This window comes from Bombus flavifrons, chromosome 10 (assembly GCF_040668555.2).
Source record: "Bombus flavifrons isolate JBK064 chromosome 10, iyBomFlav1_principal, whole genome shotgun sequence".
NCBI lineage: Eukaryota > Metazoa > Arthropoda > Insecta > Hymenoptera > Apidae > Bombus > Bombus flavifrons.
In genome coordinates this window covers 14666620-14684301 of record NC_138451.1, presented here as the reverse complement: position 1 = coordinate 14684301, position 17682 = coordinate 14666620, and the positions used below count along the sequence as shown (strand labels likewise).

At 41.1% G+C, this 17682-nt stretch overlaps 2 protein-coding genes across 3 annotated transcripts in view; one reads left to right on the top strand and one right to left on the bottom strand.

Moving 5' to 3' along the window:
• Cad99C (cadherin 99C) overlaps window positions 1-17682 on the top strand; it is a 75253-nt gene that overhangs the window by 11564 nt on the left and 46007 nt on the right. The gene's annotated exons all lie outside the window — the stretch shown is intronic.
• On the bottom strand, window positions 3252-7023 carry LOC138184165 (uncharacterized protein C15orf61 homolog). 2 transcript variants are annotated; one of them, XM_069121890.1, is made up of 5 exons: window positions 6780-7023; window positions 5381-5586; window positions 4655-4898; window positions 4368-4517; window positions 3252-3525 (listed from the first exon to the last, which is right to left on the bottom strand). In XM_069121890.1, the coding sequence occupies exons 2-4, from the start codon at window positions 5480-5482 to the stop codon at window positions 4390-4392; spliced, it is 474 nt and encodes a 157-aa protein (XP_068977991.1). In that variant the 5' UTR covers window positions 5483-5586; window positions 6780-7023; the 3' UTR covers window positions 3252-3525; window positions 4368-4389. The 2 variants fall into 2 exon arrangements, with proteins under 2 accessions (XP_068977991.1, XP_068977990.1); XM_069121889.1 differs by lacking the exons at window positions 5381-5586; window positions 6780-7023 and having other exon boundaries at window positions 3252-3513; window positions 4356-4517; window positions 4655-4920.

Here is a 17682-nt window from a genome sequence, read left to right as displayed (position 1 = left end):
GAAAATTTGGCGTTCAAAGTAGATGATAAATAACGATTACTATTGATGTTACGTATTTGTTATTTGATCTTTTATTTCATTTTATTTTAAGCGAATAATTTAGGATATCGATGTAGGAATTTCGAATTAAAATATTATGAGACGATCGTTGTCTCATACCTAATTTCCAAGAGTTCCGTGTAAATCCATCCGATATCCAAAGTTACAGGAACTATAAGGTACGTTAAAAACGTTACGTCGTGTCAAAGATCGATCGTATTCGCGAAACTATGTACACCAAGCATCGTATCTCGATCGATAACGCGTGTATGATAATGTGCTGCGGAATCGAAACTGCGTCCTGCGTCGGAATTTAAGCGAACCGGATAGAATACAGCCGCGTTGAGTTTAATTGTACGCTTTTGGTACTAGCGCTTCGCGTGTTCGTCATTAATATACGACGATTAATCTGTTGAATTAATCTGTGCGATGCATCGTGTTGAAGGAGGAGCAGCTCAGGATGTTATTAAAGCTAGGTTGCGTTAATTAGAAGTAACATCGAATTGGCGGGGAACTAGAACGCGATGTGTATAAAGGGTAAGACAGATAAATATATGTACATATAGATGGGGAGAGAGAGAGAGAGAGCATCTCATCCACGTGACTTATATAACGCATGCTCTCCTCGAAAACTCGTCTCGGTGTAAAAACTCGGGCGTTACGAGTTAATTGCGACTCCTTTCGGCAATTGCATTCGGTTATGAGAATATTTCGACGTTCACACGGATACGCCTTGGACGCGTTGCGTCATTGGATGGGAACGATGATGCGAGACAACGAGGACAATGCGAAGTAACTGCGAGAACCGAGAGACTGTTTTACGAGGGCGACATATTTTCGTGACAGTGATCTGTTTCGACCGCGTTCGTTTTAGCAGAGGAAGGAACATCAGTTGTGGCTGTCTTTCGATTCTTTGACTCGGTTCATTCTCGAAGGGTGTCGCGCACCGATTATACGAAATAGCCATTTGCATGTGGACTCGTTCACGTGCCGCAAGAAGGACGCCTATTGCAGTTGTCGCGCACGGACAATGCCATTCCATTATTTCTACGTTCGAGAGCCACGCGAATATGTACCATTGTAACCATGGAGCAAACGCGGGATGAATGGTAGCGAGATTGTACGATAGACGCACGAGGTTGTCCGATGATACCGTTGTTTATGCGCGGGGGACAATAAGCAGGTTAGAATAGACTCTTCTCTCCTATTGGCGGACGTTAGCTTCATTGGTATATACGAATATTTATCTGGAATCTCGTGGTCGAAACTCGAAAGCTGCTAGAAATATAATAGATGGAATATATAATAGTTTCGGAAAAGAGATTCTCGTGTATAAAAATGCAGATTGTACGCCGCAAGTAGAAACAAGTATATTCGTTAATTTTCATCGTCTTCGTTTCTTATCTCTTATTTTAATATCGCGATTAACGTACTTTTAAACTGCAAAGTATCGGGGAGTCTCCACTCGGATTGGAAATAGTATTTCGCCATCGGGATGTGGCTGTGTAACGCGATGTCGATGATTATGTAATTCTTTTGGTGAGAGTTCGTTGGGATTGTAATGGAAAAGAAGGCAGGCTCCAACGATTCGCAACTCTTGTAAAGGGATAGTTGGCGAACGTAATCGCGAAAAATGAAAATGGAGATTTCCTAGGAATTTCGTGTAAAAGGAAGAACCAAACGAAGCTATGGCGAAAAAGTCCATGAACGTTGGTGCGCGATGGCGATGCAGGTACAAATTGAACTTGGAGAAAGGCACAGCTCCGATCGTACGAATATAGAAAAAGATTTATGCAACGATACCGCTGAAGAGGATCGCACGGTATTGGATGTCGCATAAATTCATTGGATTATAAGAAAAGACTTTTTTGAACGCATATGTATAAGCGTTCGCAGAGCGCTGAAGCAGCGATGGAATTTTTCTTATCATACACAGCATGTAAATGCGTTGAAAGGCTCAGAGAGTGAAATTTACTTAACGCGTATAAACATTTACATATATCGAAAGTCGATTAAAATTGGAAGATGGATAGCATCTCTAATTGGAAATGTTTTGACCCAATCGGGTACGCAAATAGCGATCGCGGGTCTTGTGTGAATTAATCGTGCGTGACGCGACTTTACAACTTCGTGGCAGCAAACTCTTCCAACGATCGGATCCTCCGTCCGCGTCTACGACTTTACGTCTACGTTAAACAGCGTCGCGCGTTAACACGTGCTCGGAATGTAGACGAGTCTCGCGTGGATACAAGGTGTACGATCGGTCCGTGTGATTCCCGCACAACTGCAATCGGAGTTCCGTTCTTCTGTACGGAAGACACGCAGGCCCTTCGGCTTGGTCAATGCCGATCTTGTCGACTTGGACGGTATTACAAGAGGAGAATTAATGGCTTAAGAGTGTACCGTACCTACAACCTCTAACTTCAAGTTATGGAAATGCGTTGTTAATTCTTAAACGGTAATATATCTTGTAGATATGCCATTCCGGAAACTAGAATACGGCAAACTTTCGAAAGATAGTTTACTCTTTTTCCATGTAATTAAGTCCATCAAACCTGTTAATCTCAATCACCGACTACAATCGCACAAGTCTTTTCAATCGGAATAAATTTTTCAATTTATCATCGACTTGCTAAACCGTATTACGCACATCGATGATTCTTTGATAATTTTTTATACTTGAAGTAAAACAAAGTAAGTTTGAGTCTTACTCGTTAATTATCTAATTGTCCATATATTGGGTTAACAGAGACTTTCACAGTAGGATATATGATATACGTATATGATTTATAAAAAAAAGTCTGCTTGAAAAAATTGATACTAATGATAGACGATAATGATAGATGTACGATATACACGTTACTCGATATTAGTAATAACTTTTTGAAGGTAAGCGATTGAAAGGACTTGTCGTAGTTTCGAAGAATTTATCCGAACAAGTCGATAGCGTTATTACGTTAGAGAGGAAAAATGAAACACGTATGAACGATAGGAACCTAGGTGTAGGAAAAAGTACAACTTCCTTTACGGTGCAGCAGTACTGTCATCGAAACGGGATGTGGTTAAGTTCAAGGAGCCAATATAAATATGTTAGATTTATCGGACATGTAATAAAAGTACGAGTCGTTGTATTTGAATATTTATGACAAGTTGTATTTTACGTCGAATGGTGGCAGGAAGTATACGTCCAATCAGCAACGCTTGTCGTCCTTTCGAAAGGAAGGTGATGTCTCTGCTCGCGGTCGAGTATAGCGCTGTGACGATGACATCGTATAACGTGTATCGAGCCTTCGATAGGACGATTCTAGATATCGCGATAGTCGCTAGGATGGCTTGGCATTAGGCAGCGATACCAGTAGGTCGAAGGTTGCTGATGTCGCGTACAAAAGCTGCGCAACAGGTACAGATCTTCCTCGGTGAAAGTTCTTTCGCCATGTTCCGACGTATCGTCATCTCCGTCGAGTGAAAGTCATCCGTTAATTAAATCTTTTATTTGTGCCTTATCGAGAAAACTCGGTCCCAGTTGTTAATCTTTTCGCTAAAGTTTCTATGCGATTCTAAAACTATGCGATTCTTCGTTATTAATCATCGACATTAAGATATGGAGTCTTATCTAGAAGTTAGATCTTTTGTACAAATATTTCTAGTTTTTTCAAATTGTTTACCCAATTCTCGTTCAACTGGCTCGAGAAATTCCTTCGACCGCGCGTCGTTAAATGATTGTTCGGCAGTCGTGAGTTAATTATTAATCAAATGAATTATTAATGCGACGAAACGGAACTTGCCGCGTCTCGGGCGCGTTGCGATTGTCTCTTATTGTATTCCTCTTTACGCGACGTCATAAAAGGAACATTAGTCATCGTAGGTCAGGAACGCGATCGCTGTATATCCAACGCAAGCCGAATCTAAATCACGAGTTTTTATCGTCTTCGAACCAGTCATCGCATAGGTGCTTGCCAACAAACGTGCACGGTTCCTTTTTACGCAGTGGTGAATGCTATTATCTTCCCTAAAAGTCAAATCAACGGATAGATGTCTATCGTCTCATTCAAATGCACCGATATAGTCGTACATTTGTACATGCAGCTACTTAATTTGGATTCATAATTTTAATAAATGCAATTGTACGACGGAACGGAATACGTTTCGTCATAAATATTCTAGCTAAATGTCGGTTGAGTAAAACGGCAGATTTTATAATCGAAGACCGTTTGGAACGTAACTCGTGTGTGTGTGTGTGTGTATGTATGCGTACGAATACGTTAAATTCTATAGCCTTTTCATTTGACGTTTTATTTACATCATATAAAATTACCTTTAATTAATACAATGTGTATATCTACGTGTATATCAGTACATGGAACCTTTGTCCTCGGGCAGTAAGAAATATATCACCACGTCTCCTTTGGAGGTATTCACGATTTCTCGGTGTCTGATCAATAAAATTGCTGCCAGTCCATACATTAATGTAGGTATACCTGATAGGATAAGAAATAAGATCTGAAATAGCTAATCGTCGTTAATTCGATCGTAGTAGAAGAACGACGATGAGCGCGTATCGACGTGGCGAGGCGCCTTTTTATTTTTGATAAATACGTTATGAGAAAATGTATACCAAGGTTCAGAAGCTTGATCGCCTTGAAAAATTTGTCCTCGGTGCTGAGGTCCTGTCGTGGCCTCTTGGTACAGTGATATTTGATGTATGGAAAGCAGCCGGTTCTAAGTACATGATAATTGCTGTTGCCTACTGGCCAATTGAAGTGGGACATCCCTCTTTGATCGTTCACAACGTCGGCATACTTGACAAAATACGAAGTCCATGGTGGCTCGTTCGTTTGCTGGAGATAACTTGTTAAGACCTGTTTGTACCGTAATGACAGCGAGTTACTTTGTATTCCCTCGTCTATCTGTTTTACCAATGTCCATTTCGTCGATCGTTTACAGCTACGGCATTATAGGATGGCATTATGGCTCCCGTTATATACCGGTACGCCTCGATTATCAGCTCAGGCGTCTCGTTCACGCGGATCGTCACTCGGTATGAAAACGTCGAATTAAACGACGATCTCGAAAGTTTAGTAACCATATGAAACGAATAAGTACTTGTATAGGTGAATCGATAGATTCTTAGGATCTGATCGATCGAAAGTCTCGCGAGAATTCTCATGGTAATCGACTGCGGTTCGATAGGAAGGGAAATTCTCGGAAACGGTAGTCAGTTTTGCGCGACGGTGCCGACACTGAATGTCGTATGTAAGTACGTAGGTGCGTGATTGGCGCGGAGGATCGGGCAGCGATCGACGAAAAAGAAACTCGATGTAAAACTGAGTACGAAACTTGCCTCGGATGCTGAGGGTTTGGTCTTTTCGAAAGCATTCTTCAGCCAAGTACCGTATGGACAAACGACGAGTTTCCTTTGTGTGGACAAGGCTTTTACAAGCATTCGACCACTGAAATTTTGTCCCAAGTTTCAATCGATCAAATTCTCCTAAGAAATTTCATGTTTCTTCCTGTCTGCTCCAAGTCTCGATCTCAGCGTGAAACGACCTGCAATCGCACGATTTATTCGAGTTTGGTTTTCTTTGACGAACTTTCCGATCTTACGAGAAAGCGCGTCTATAGATAGATAGATAGGCGCACCTGCGATCTAGTGAACTGTGCCATAGTACATACGTACTACCAACATGTACATATTCGTAGTACGTTACCTATGTATCGACTGTTTGCAATGGCTATATACAGGGTGACCCACGCAACTAGGACTAACCGAGGGACAGGCTCTATCTATAATCTATAATCCATAAAATGGCAAGACAAAAGTTCCAACAGTTTGCTTTGAAATAACATACTTCGGTCGTATCGTTTATCGTTATTCGTTCAAATGTGTAAATATGAAAAATTTCCCTTTCCTTCGAGTCGTTGGTAATTGGCCGTTAGCCAATAGACAAAGCTTTCTCGTCCTGTTGTTGGCGTTCATCCTGTAGAATGCAGAATATAGAACACCGTATGGCGAATGTATCCTATCTCTGTACATGTAAGGAAAGTAACCAGCGAGCCTGTTCGGTTCGCGAGTTTCTCGTGGCACGTTGTATTCTACCTTTCTAAAATAAATCCATGGCGAGTGCCATGCAAAATGTCAAGGTTAACGGGGATCGATTTGATCGGCTAGTGGAAAATCATTTCGAAGTAGATTTCGATGCATTCGTCTGCATTCACGAACCATGACCGTGTTAGCAGAAATACTTATACAGTAACTGATTGCTATCTTTTCTGTCAACCATTAGATATTCTTATAGTAGTATTTTTTGAATTCACTTTACTTTTGCTACGTTAATAGAACGATAATACCACGTTTAATTCGCGTATTCGATAAAGTAACTATAGATTTCACGACTGTTATACACTTTCTGTACAAAAATTATCTTTAAATATCTCTTTCGATCGATTGTCGGGACATATGTACGTAGTTATCTAAATCAGTTGTTTTAATATATCGTTATATGTTAATTATGTATTAATTTAATTTTTATACCGTAGCAAGTGTGCCGTTCTTCAATGCATCCAAGTGAAATGTCTTTTTACGGAGGAAATACGCGTCATACTACGTAATGTAACTGGGCAATACGCGAGAATAGTGTTCTAGCATTCTAAATTTACATGGATGTTGGCAATTTTCTGCACCTGTTTCAAGTATCGTGGTCACTCTCTGGGCGTTGCTGAGGTAAAGCGCTTTTACTCACGTTTCGTCGCATGCGCAAGAAACTCGTACTCGGGTTGCGAAGAAACGTACAACGTCTCAACGTGTTACATCCGTACTTTGGGATTCACGATTCACGTTGCTTTTAACGTAGATCTCTTCGTTCAATGGTATTCCACGTATTCGCAATTCTATGTGTATAACGTGTATAGACGATACGCGTCTGTGTATATACGTAGGTCGATCACGAAAGGAATTATACGCGAAGTGACTGGTTGTATTATTAGGTCAACTGGTTCTGGCGCTACCATCGGTGTACAGTATACATATTGATCTTCCGTGGCGGTCTTTTTGAATCTTCTTAAGTTACGTAGATCTCATAATTATTAAACACCGCTGATAGAATTTATTCTTTCGAGTGAGTGATCGACATCGTTAAATATTATATATATATATATTTTTATATTTATATTTATATTTTATAGTTATATTTTATATTTAATATTTGCAGAATAACGATAGTGTTCGTGATAACGATGAATTGTCTGTGTTATATTATTAAAAGGGATAATGATTACATGAAACGTTCTTGCATGAATAGAACACCTGTACGTATATATACTCGAGTATTATGATCTATGTATGTTTCTAGCGAGATTGGAAAAGTATGTGCAACGAATCCTTATTATATTGGTTACTTTGATATTAGGTATTTGAAAAGAGCAATAGCTTGGCAACTGTCGTTTCGTAAAATCGCTATCTCAGCGTAGTGAAAAAGCTTGAACTCGAAGTCGATTCGCGATGACGTCGACTGTTCACTAATCGTTTTCAATTTCTTTTTTGTTTCGACTAGGTTCCGTCTGTAACGTGGCAACGGTAACGGAGCAAGTAATCATCGTTACATCGGTATCTCGATAAAGACGATCAGAGTGTCGCGATGGTTGATCGTTCGATTCTTGGTCTAAGTGTCTAAGCTCGAATCGCTATAGAATTCGTTCGACCTACTACTATTCGGTTGGCAACTAAGTGATTACGGATTTTGTTATTAGGTGGTATTGACAAAATCCGCATTCGCTTAATTACCCAATACTACCAACTACTACACCCAGCATCGTTTACACGTACGATATGTATAATATATCGCGACGCATCGGAGCACATACCATGCCTCGTTTTATAAATTATCATGCATTTTTATTAACGGTAGCTCGGTTTGTATTTATTTATATACATAACTGCGATATCGATAGCAGGGTTAACCGGCTGATCGTCGCTCGTCACATCATATTATCGAAAATATAGGAAAAAAGATACGAGTCCGTTTGCTTTACATACGTAAAAGAAGCATCGTTATCATACTAGATTTCGTCTATGTGCTAATCAGATTCGGTGAACGAGAAATATTTATATTGGGGGCTAATCGACTAAATCATCGCGACGATCGTAATTATCTCCCTTGGATGAGATTCACTGATCGCAGAGTAAACGGAGATGGAAGAATCTCATAGTGCGCCTATTTGTGCGCGAAAGGATTGAAAGGACTATTACCGAGAATAAAAACGATATGCGAAACATTGGTTTATAATATCCGCATCGAAGTAACAAAATCGATCGATAACAATTTATTTTCTTTTCGCATTAATTTACCAAAATTTGGTTACATAAGATGGAAATGAATGGTCATTGTATCCGAGTTTCTCGTGCTTCCTACTAGCCGTAATTACATCCGAATATACATTTCTGCGAAAAACAGCTGTTGGTTGGAGAGTTTCGCAGAAACACGATGCCGCTGGTCGGCTTGTATTTCTGGGACATTCTATTTGCGTATATTTACGTTTATCTCGATGGACATATTCATATGCGATATGCGATATGCGAGCCTCTGTTGGGGAAAGACGCGTGTGCACTCGGAGCCACGCACGGCAAATATCAAGGTCGTGATACGTTGCTTATTTCGATGAACGTCTAGGATGTCCGCGATATACATAAACGATGTAACCGCCATGCGCCTCTTCGGTTGAGCTTGCCCCTTCGTTACACGCAGCACACATTCGTATATGGATCTAGGTGTATTCGTTCAGAATTGAAAATCCCAACCGCCAGAACACGTGCTTAACGGGACGACTGAAGGGACGTCCTCGTCTCAACCTCTGACGTGGCGTCGAGCCGTGTCGCGCCGCGTCCGGTTCCGCCTTTCCTTTAAATATACAGAATACAGCGGTGAAACGGTATTTTTCGTTGTAAATTGCACCGGACTGGCTGGTCGTTTCTTGGGACATTCGGTCAACCATGTTTGCAGAAGGTCTGACAGTTTTTACGTATATCGGTGGACCTGACAACTTGGTGGCGTAGATAAATTGTACAGGGAGGATGATGGCGAACGACATGTAATCGAATAAATTTCAATCGTTGAACGTTTGAAAGTTTCGCTGGTTTGTTATTAACACTTTGCTATCGCGTCGTCGAGTTTCTAAGAAATTTGCTCCAACTATGAGCGCAAGTTTCCAGCGAGTTTATTAGTTAGGGAAAGTTATACCGTATATGAATAATTGGAAACTTAAATCCTGAAAATGCGTAGCTCGCATTTTAATCTATTTTGTAGGAAAAGTCTCGCGTTAGTTGAAACTCAATGTTGTCAAATTGGTACAGTTTCAATACAATTTGATTTACATGCGATTTAAAAGTAATATACTTATATTTGACTCAATTATGGATGACTTATTGAGATTCAAACCGATCACGTATAATTTATTCGACGATGTTATTTCTAGTTAACGTTTAGAGTCAGGATGGCGATATTCGCCTATTTTGCTCAAACTTTCAGCAAGATTAACAACACCTAGAGTTCCTCTCCTCGCTTATTATTCTCGGGCCATGAATTATCGTGTCTGTTGCGTTCATTTAGCGGGTTCTAAAGTTTATATACTAGAATGTTGCTCTTTGGTGTTCGTTTTTCAGTGGGTCTACACACATGCCCTGAAGGCCCAAACATGTATTACCATAATTTAAAGTCTAAAGTCTCGCAAAGAAAAACGGAGAAGGAGAAGGAGAAAGAGAAGGAGAAAAGTGGTACTTTTGCGAAGGAACTCGTTCAAGGGTTGTGAAATTCTCGTGTCGCGGAGCAAAATTTTATGCGAGAAAGTATGCTGGCGCTCTGTCGGTTTAATGTGGCCGCGAGAGGCGCAGAAACGAGAAAGCCTTTGACTGAAAGTGTTGCGTTTACATAATGAAATTTGTTGGCGAGAATTTAACGACGGCCCCCCTGGCCGGATGCTAAGAATCTTTTTGTTGGTCATTGCGGTATCGTGAACAACACGCGGTTCGTGGTTAGACGCGGATGCAACCAAAGAATCGCAAACGGATTTGCTTTCCATCCTAAGAGTCGGCTGTTCTGTCTTACTCTTTGCTCTTTTCCTTTCTTATCCTCGCGCGAACGAGGTTCGACCAATGGCAAAATGTATTTTTTTGATTTATATCCTTTTCGAAACGCAATCGGTCCGATTCTCTCACAAGTTAACCGAGTCTACCGGCCCGTTCATTTGTTTTCTCAGTTTTAAGATACGAGTTCATGTATCATATTATCTGTTAACGTTCTCTTAAGCGTTAAATCGACGTATGTATTAGTAGTAGTATATAAGTATATATACATTCGGTTTTTAATCGTCGTATCTTCGCAACCAGGTCGAACGATTTTCAACAACTTGACTTTTAGTTTGTGTTTACGCTCGTTAACGTAGCAATTTTTCTTCCTTTAGACCTATACAAGTAAAATAATAGATCTACATTGATAAAATGATTTGCAGTTTTTTGAACGTAAGATCGTTTGAATTCGGATAACGTAACTGTCAGCGAAGCTTCGGGAAGAGGGGAAAGAGGGGTGTAACGTTATTACGCGAGGCACAATTTCCATTTGCTGTGGTAATACGTATCGTTCTGGCAGTGCTTTCAGTTTCTGTTTCTCTCTCTCTCTCTCTCATTATCGATGTTATTCCGTGGCGCGATAGCTAGATCGAAATGAGAGTCTACCTTTTAATCCCTTCGAACGGATGATATCGTAAAGCACACACGAAGATAATCGCTACGGTGTACTTGGAACATCCGCCGGTTTCGTCGCATCGCGTCGTGTCGTGTCGCTTCGTGGTGTTTCTGCGCGTGCGAATGCCGCCGTATCGCGTAAGTTCTGACGGGAAAGCGAGGACGGCTGGAATTTTGCGTCGTAAAATTCCATCAACGCGCTGCTCTCGTGAGAGGAACGATAAACTCGCGCGTGTTTCGTGCAACGGTTTCTTCGTTCCTCCGCTTTCAACCCTCCACATCGAATTCCACAAATATCGCTATCACTCGTAACGAATTTTCACACGGTCCACCCATATGTAATTACGAGCTGTCGAAATCCTCCGGTTTCAGTTGCTATTGTTCTATCAACGGACGAGCCGTTAGGTAATGAGCTGTGTTTTGTAACGGGAGTAAAAGGTACTCGGTATCGTTGCGTAAATATCGCTTTCCGATATATTAGTTACGAATTGATACCAAATGAGGAAATGGAGATGCAGTCTTTTTTAAAATTAAATAATTACTTTCCGAGTAAAGTTTTTCGGATAATTCCTAATAGAAGCATCTACCGTAAAAGGCCAGCGATTACTCCGTACGCGTAATAAATACTTTGCAATGTTGGTCCGATAGTCCCGAGTTCCGACCCAACTCTTCTCGTTTTAGTGCGTATTATCGCGAAGCACTCGGGACCATTCGCTAGAGAAACGCATATATCACGAAGAATGTAAGTACGGTGCATGAAAGAAAAGGATGCATCTTTTATCTTGTCGAGAGATCAACGTCGTACGAGCATAAGGCGTAGCTCTCGTCATCGCGAAACACTATGCATGCCCTCGTTCTGTATGTGCGGGCGAGAATTGCAGGTGCGTGGGCAAAATCGAACGGACCTCGTTACCAAGATGAATGGAAAAGGAACACGTTTGGATGCTCGGCGGATTTTTATTCGCTTCGCTTCTTACCACCGATCGAGAGTTTCACGTCGGCACAGTAACTGTCCCTCTCCGTGTATTATAAAAGCTTATCGAATTACGAAACGCGTTGTATTTTTATAGCACGTAATCGCTTTACATATTTTCCGAAAAATTTTTTTCCTTTTTTTAGGATAACGTTGAATCAACGTGTCCATGATTGGTATGATTTTGGCTAGAACGTTCGATTATATTCGTCAAATCGAAAGTCGTTTCATTTCGGTCTTTGTAAAAGGTTTTACGTATAAATACATATGATTTATGAAGATTATGCCGGACGATCGTATCGAACGGATATTTTACGGTGCTGTTGGCATTCGCGTCGACGCGACTTTGTCGATCACGGTGGCAATCGTAACCTTTGATGTCGCATCGGTTTTTGGTGTGATCGTTGAAATGGCGATCACAATCGTGGGTGGTCGTTGCTGCTGGCTTCGGTCGTCTTTCAAGGTTTCGTAGTTTGTCTGTTATCGATCGAATAGATTTCCTTTTGTGCGTCGGATTTTATTTTCTATCCATCGAGTCCTTTGCGACAAAAGATGCCGCGCAAATGTCTAGTAGCTCGATAAAAGAATCGTTCGATGGCACGATCAGTGGCAAATTTGTTAATCGAGAAGGAAGTTACGAGTGGGAACGATCGACGGTAAATTCGATGAGAGACGTTTCGTACGTTTCGGTTTTATTTTTGTCTCCAAGACTAACGTACTTTGATTTATTTTCAGTAGGAACAAAGTATCAAACAGTTTCAACGTTATCAAGTTGCCGATTAAGCTTGCGATTTAGGATTATGATGTTTATTATTAGGATTAGGAGGACAGTTTTATGCGTGTTGCACGGATTACGGGTTAACGTCCACACGGTGGACCACCGCGATATTGTGGTCTCATTACGCCGGGTTTCGTCACGGCTTAAACGCAAACCATGAATCCAGGTCACTCGCGCAATTCCGTGAGAATTGCAGGAGACAATACGGGCGCAACAATTTTATTTCGCCGGTAAATTGGTCGATGCAGATGTAACGTCTGTAGTTGAAGTTGTTCCACAGAAAAATGAATTTACTTTATTTATTATGAATTCGATAACGTAATTTTACACGAGTCAGGCTTCTTGAACGGTTTTTAATAGAAGGGTAGCGGTCGTTGATATTTTAAATGAATCATTTTGGTATTTGTACGTATTTTCTATACGTATCGTTTAATTTGATTTTTATCGATTACCGTTTAACGTTTAATCGAAGGGAATCGAGTCGTGCGAGGCATGCGTATAGAGTAGAGAACGAGACGTTGGAAATCACCGACCAGCATCGGTCATATCGCGATAGTCCGGTCATAAAAGTGAACTTCTTAGTCAAGACATAAAAGATATGTATATATATAAAAATGTCCCGATATATGGTATGTACGTTTGTAGATAGAGAAATGAAAAGAGAAAAGGAAAAATGTTCCGGCCCATTTTCCTCCAAAGACGATAAGGTATGACGAAAGGAAAGATTTCAAGTGCCTCACCCTGTATACACGAACCGGTCGGCATTCGTGCTTCATATTTCAAGTGCAAAAATACGGCGGCTTAACGTTTCTCGAACAAGAGGTAGAAAAAGAGGCAGTAGAGACTCACAGGCGCAGGTTTGGTTCTGGCCGCGACCAGAGCGTAAGATGGCACTCGAATGGCTCGCGTCGAGAGACGAGTATCGCGTGCATACGCTTAGAACTGGTTTGCTCGGGCGTACGAGAAACGGTGTCCTTAAAGAAAATGGAAAGGTGGGTCGTGTTCGAGAAGATGCCTTCTATCTTCCCGGGGGCTGTGGCTCGGTCGATCGGTCGTTCGTGCATGCATGCACTGCACACGCAACTCTTGTACATGCTTGCTTACGCGGGACGCGACACGGTCGCGTTACGAGCGATCGCGTCGATTCGAACCGAGTCGAGCCGCTGCGCTGCTTTCCAGTTTCTATCGAAAGCGTGGCGATGTGTTTCGTAATTACTCGGTTTGGTCTTTGCGCACGGTCACTGTTCGCTCCGCTCGATTCCAATTATACGCTGTTGACTCGGTTGACTGACGGCCGTCCACTTTACGCCGATTGAAACGTTCTTCGTCGCTGCGCAAAGGCAAGCCGCTATTGCCAATTTCCGTTGTCGCGAATCTCGCGAGCAAACTTGCTAGCTTTTCACCGACCACGTTATCGATTCTCGAAGGGAACTCGAAAACCTGTTAACAAAGCCGCGTTCATGCCATTTTCCTTCATTCGGTACTCTGGCATCGTACAGCGTAATAATAATAATCGCAAGACATGTAATTATTTTGTCGATAATTTGCCGATAATTTTGATAAATACAACTGAAATCTCAGTAAAAGCTCTAGTTTCAGGCAGGGAAAGTATATCGAGAAATCTATATCTGTATCGATCGCTTCAAAAGGTAGTCCACTAAATCTTTTTTTACATTCTTCGAGTTTGATTCCATTGTAAACGAGAGTAGGTTTGATTAAAAACTTACGATAGTTATACTATAAGGTATAACATTTATGTAATTCGTTTTAGTTCACAGGCGAATTAATCGTCGTGGTTTAGAGAACGAGGAAAGTAATATAAGGCGTACAGATAGATAAAATGAATTAAATAAATGAAATAAAATACAAGACGAGGAAATCAAAGGTTACTACTCGTTCGGTGCGTTTGTTCGATATAGGATAACATATGTACTGATTAGTTGAAATATTTAAGATTGAAATTCATGCGAGAGATCGGATATGTATCTTACACGAAATATACAAAATATCGATCGTGATTATAACTGTCAACGAGATTCGTCCCTTCTCTTGCCTTTGTCATAGCAGTTTATCTCGCTTTGAAATGTTTTTAATTATTACGATAGATGGGATTCTTTTTATTATTTCTCGGGTATACTCTTAGATTCTAGAGAGATCGGACAGAAAGCATTATGTAAAGGGTACTTCTGATTAACGGAGCGCGGCTGTGCGTCGTTCGAATCCGGTTTTCATGACATAAGCTACGTGGCTCGAATCGGTGGTACGTATCTATCAATGAGCGTGTACTAGTATTTCGATACGCGTACCAGCTATCATACGTATATCGGACACGTTTGCTACTTGGATGCGTCTATACTTACAGTGAATAGCGGTAATTTGAAAATCGGGCAACATTCGGTGACTTACAATTGGTCGATAGCTGTAACGTAAAATCGTCGAAAATGAACTTTTTAGTTTGCAAAATTGATCGCCATGGGAACGTTACTCGACTTTCTTGCAATATCATTACTATATTAGCGTATTTATTATTAACGATATAATCGTTATTTCCTCGTTATATCAAGTACAAAGATGTTTGTTAAATTGTCACGAAGGTATAGAAAAAAGATACTCTAAAAGGGATTTTTAACGAAATTAACAAATGACTCGCTATGTTATCGATCATTTATGAAAAATGCGTGCTTTTCATACGCGTTTTCAAAAGCGTTTCACGACTGCGACTCGTATGTGCTGAAAAATACGCTGGTTGTACGGTGGTTGTGAAAGGTTCGCGATCAGTTTCATACAGGTGTACAGTGTTGGCGTTAGTTAGAGATCTGGATGGACATGTACGTCTCGTAGTAGGTATCCAACAGGTACTTGGTACAATGAGATGCCTAAGTATGCGCCGCTGGAACGTTATCAACGAGCTAACCTAACAGGTACCTGGCGTGTAACGATTGGCGGGAACCATAAATCGATCGTTTAATTGCTCTCCCGTCGCGAGGCGTTTTACTAGCCCATCGATTCGCGTTGGTGCTCCTTTTACGTTTGAAGAAGCCCGAACACAGTTATACGCTTATCCATGACCAGCAGGAAGATCGATGTCGGTGAAACCTCGGTGACTCGAATGAATCGCGAAACAAGCACGAATTGCCCTGCTGAAAAGGCGGAAGTCGTGACCGTGGTACCGACTGCTAGTATAGATCTTTGCTTGAAATCCTACATATTGTAACGCGGAATTTGGAATTCGAGTCTCGACTTATCCTATCTCTCTTGGCTCAACGCTGCTATGCGATCACTCGATTTCTGTCCAACGACAATATCGCTCTTTCCTTTTATATTCATTTTATATTGTATATTATGTTCTCAATTTAAAAATCCCTCTCCTATTATTATCATTATGAAAATCTATCCAGCTGTTTAATACTGGCGATCGGAATACAAACGTAAGTAGCTAGGTCTTCGCCTCTTGTTGACGTCTAAATCTCTTCAAATGTATACTTATATTCGATCGAAGGTTAGCTTATCGTCTCTCTTAACCGTACGTAATCGTTCAAATCGACGAACGTCGTTATGGAGAAAATCGATGCGCGCCCACGTTCTACGAATCGTTTAGCCGAACACAAAGTGCGATAAATCGACGCTGTTTTCCTTAATCTACGCGAAAGATATAGAAACGAGATCGATCAATTATTAGCGGGTAACGTACATTACCTCGCCATAAACGTTACGAGCTGGTTGACTGACAACGTCAAGAAAGGAAAGAATAATTGCTATATACGGTTTCGGTTTGAATAGAATGGAACACATCTCTACGAATATTTATCGAAACGGTTAGTCTATTCTTCAACCATAAAACGATCTATCGATGTGGTGGCTAGAACTATCGGCGATGCTACACGTCTATATAAAGCGAATCCTTTGCCGCCTACGGTCACGCAGTAACATGTTTCAGATCTGTTAGCCATTCATCGGGGATTGCCGTGGTCGATTCCGTCGGAAATGCCCTAGAGTTTCATTTTTTCGACTACGTGTCACGTATCTGTGGTATAGAACTTGTTAATTTTAATCGGAAATCGGTCGTCCGCGTAGTTAGTTGCTTACGTTTGCCAATCGAGAGCGGTAATACGGAGGTTTAGCTCTGCTCGGTTAACGCGACGAACTCAACGAGAATCAGATTTACGATTGGAACAATAACTCGGCTGTGACAGTAAGATTCTCAGGTTACATATGAACAGGCTATTCGTACAAGTTTTGCAGAAAGCTTATGCCAAGTATTAGAAACGGTATAGAAGCTGAATTTTATTACTTAACTCTACGGTATTTACGATTTTATAAATTTTGAAGAAAAAGAAAAAAGAAAAAATACCGAGAGAATCGATTTTATCGCGCACGCGAAACGCTATTTCGAGTATTTGAAGAATTTTCGTTTCGTTGAAAATAAATAGGAGGAGAAAAACGTCGATAAGGATATGGTTGGTAGCTCTGGATGAAAATCTCTCATATTTCTCGCTGCCAGTTAATCGTGCGAAACGATGTTATAAAATTTCAAACGTTCAACGGAGGGAAAGAGGCACTCTAGCACGACGACACCCACATGTTCTTCGTATAAACGGACGCACGACAATATTATTCCGATGCTTTTATACGTATCATCTTTAATACAGAGACGCTAACGTTCGTTCCAGCGACTCGTAGAGGCATGCAATCACGGAGCGATGCTGGGAAAAAATTCAAAAACTAGTTCCCTTCGAGTCCGTGTATACGTGTATACTACCCGATCGAAATACGTTCGGTGAATTCGCTGCGGCGCTGTGACGCTCATCGATGGGACAGTTTAAAATAGGAATTCCTTGTGCATCGAAGGGAAACCTCGACCATCTTGGTCGACCGGCAACCCCGTTGTCTCTGGTTTTTTTCGGTGCTGAAATTGTTATGCCGCGAACATCGACCGACGATCCTATATATTTATTCCGATCATCGTAGCTCGAACTTTTATATGTTCGCTATTTCAAAGGCAGCTGAGGGAATGCCGTTTATATCATGTGGCAGAATAATGCGTGAAGGTTTATGGACCATAACGTTTCACATTGACACAAAGGTAGAATCGAAGCGTTTCGAATAAACTACGGAAGAATTTACCAGCTTGTTTTCCTTCTTTCTTTTCGTTTCGCTCGT

What these genes read in the sequence shown, in the direction of transcription:
- LOC138184165 (XM_069121890.1), bottom strand. Translation starts at nt 5,482, where the DNA reads ATGCTTGTAAAAGCCTTGTCCACACAAAGGAAACTCGTCGTTTGTCCA. An exon ending in CCAAACCCTCAGCATCCGAG is followed by an intron (nt 4,899 to 5,380) that starts GCAAGTTTCGTA and finishes CGGTACAAACAG; the next exon opens with GTCTTAACAAGTTATCTCCA. An exon ending in GATCAAGCTTCTGAACCTTG is followed by an intron (nt 4,518 to 4,654) that starts GTATACATTTTC and finishes TTATCCTATCAG; the next exon opens with GTATACCTACATTAATGTAT.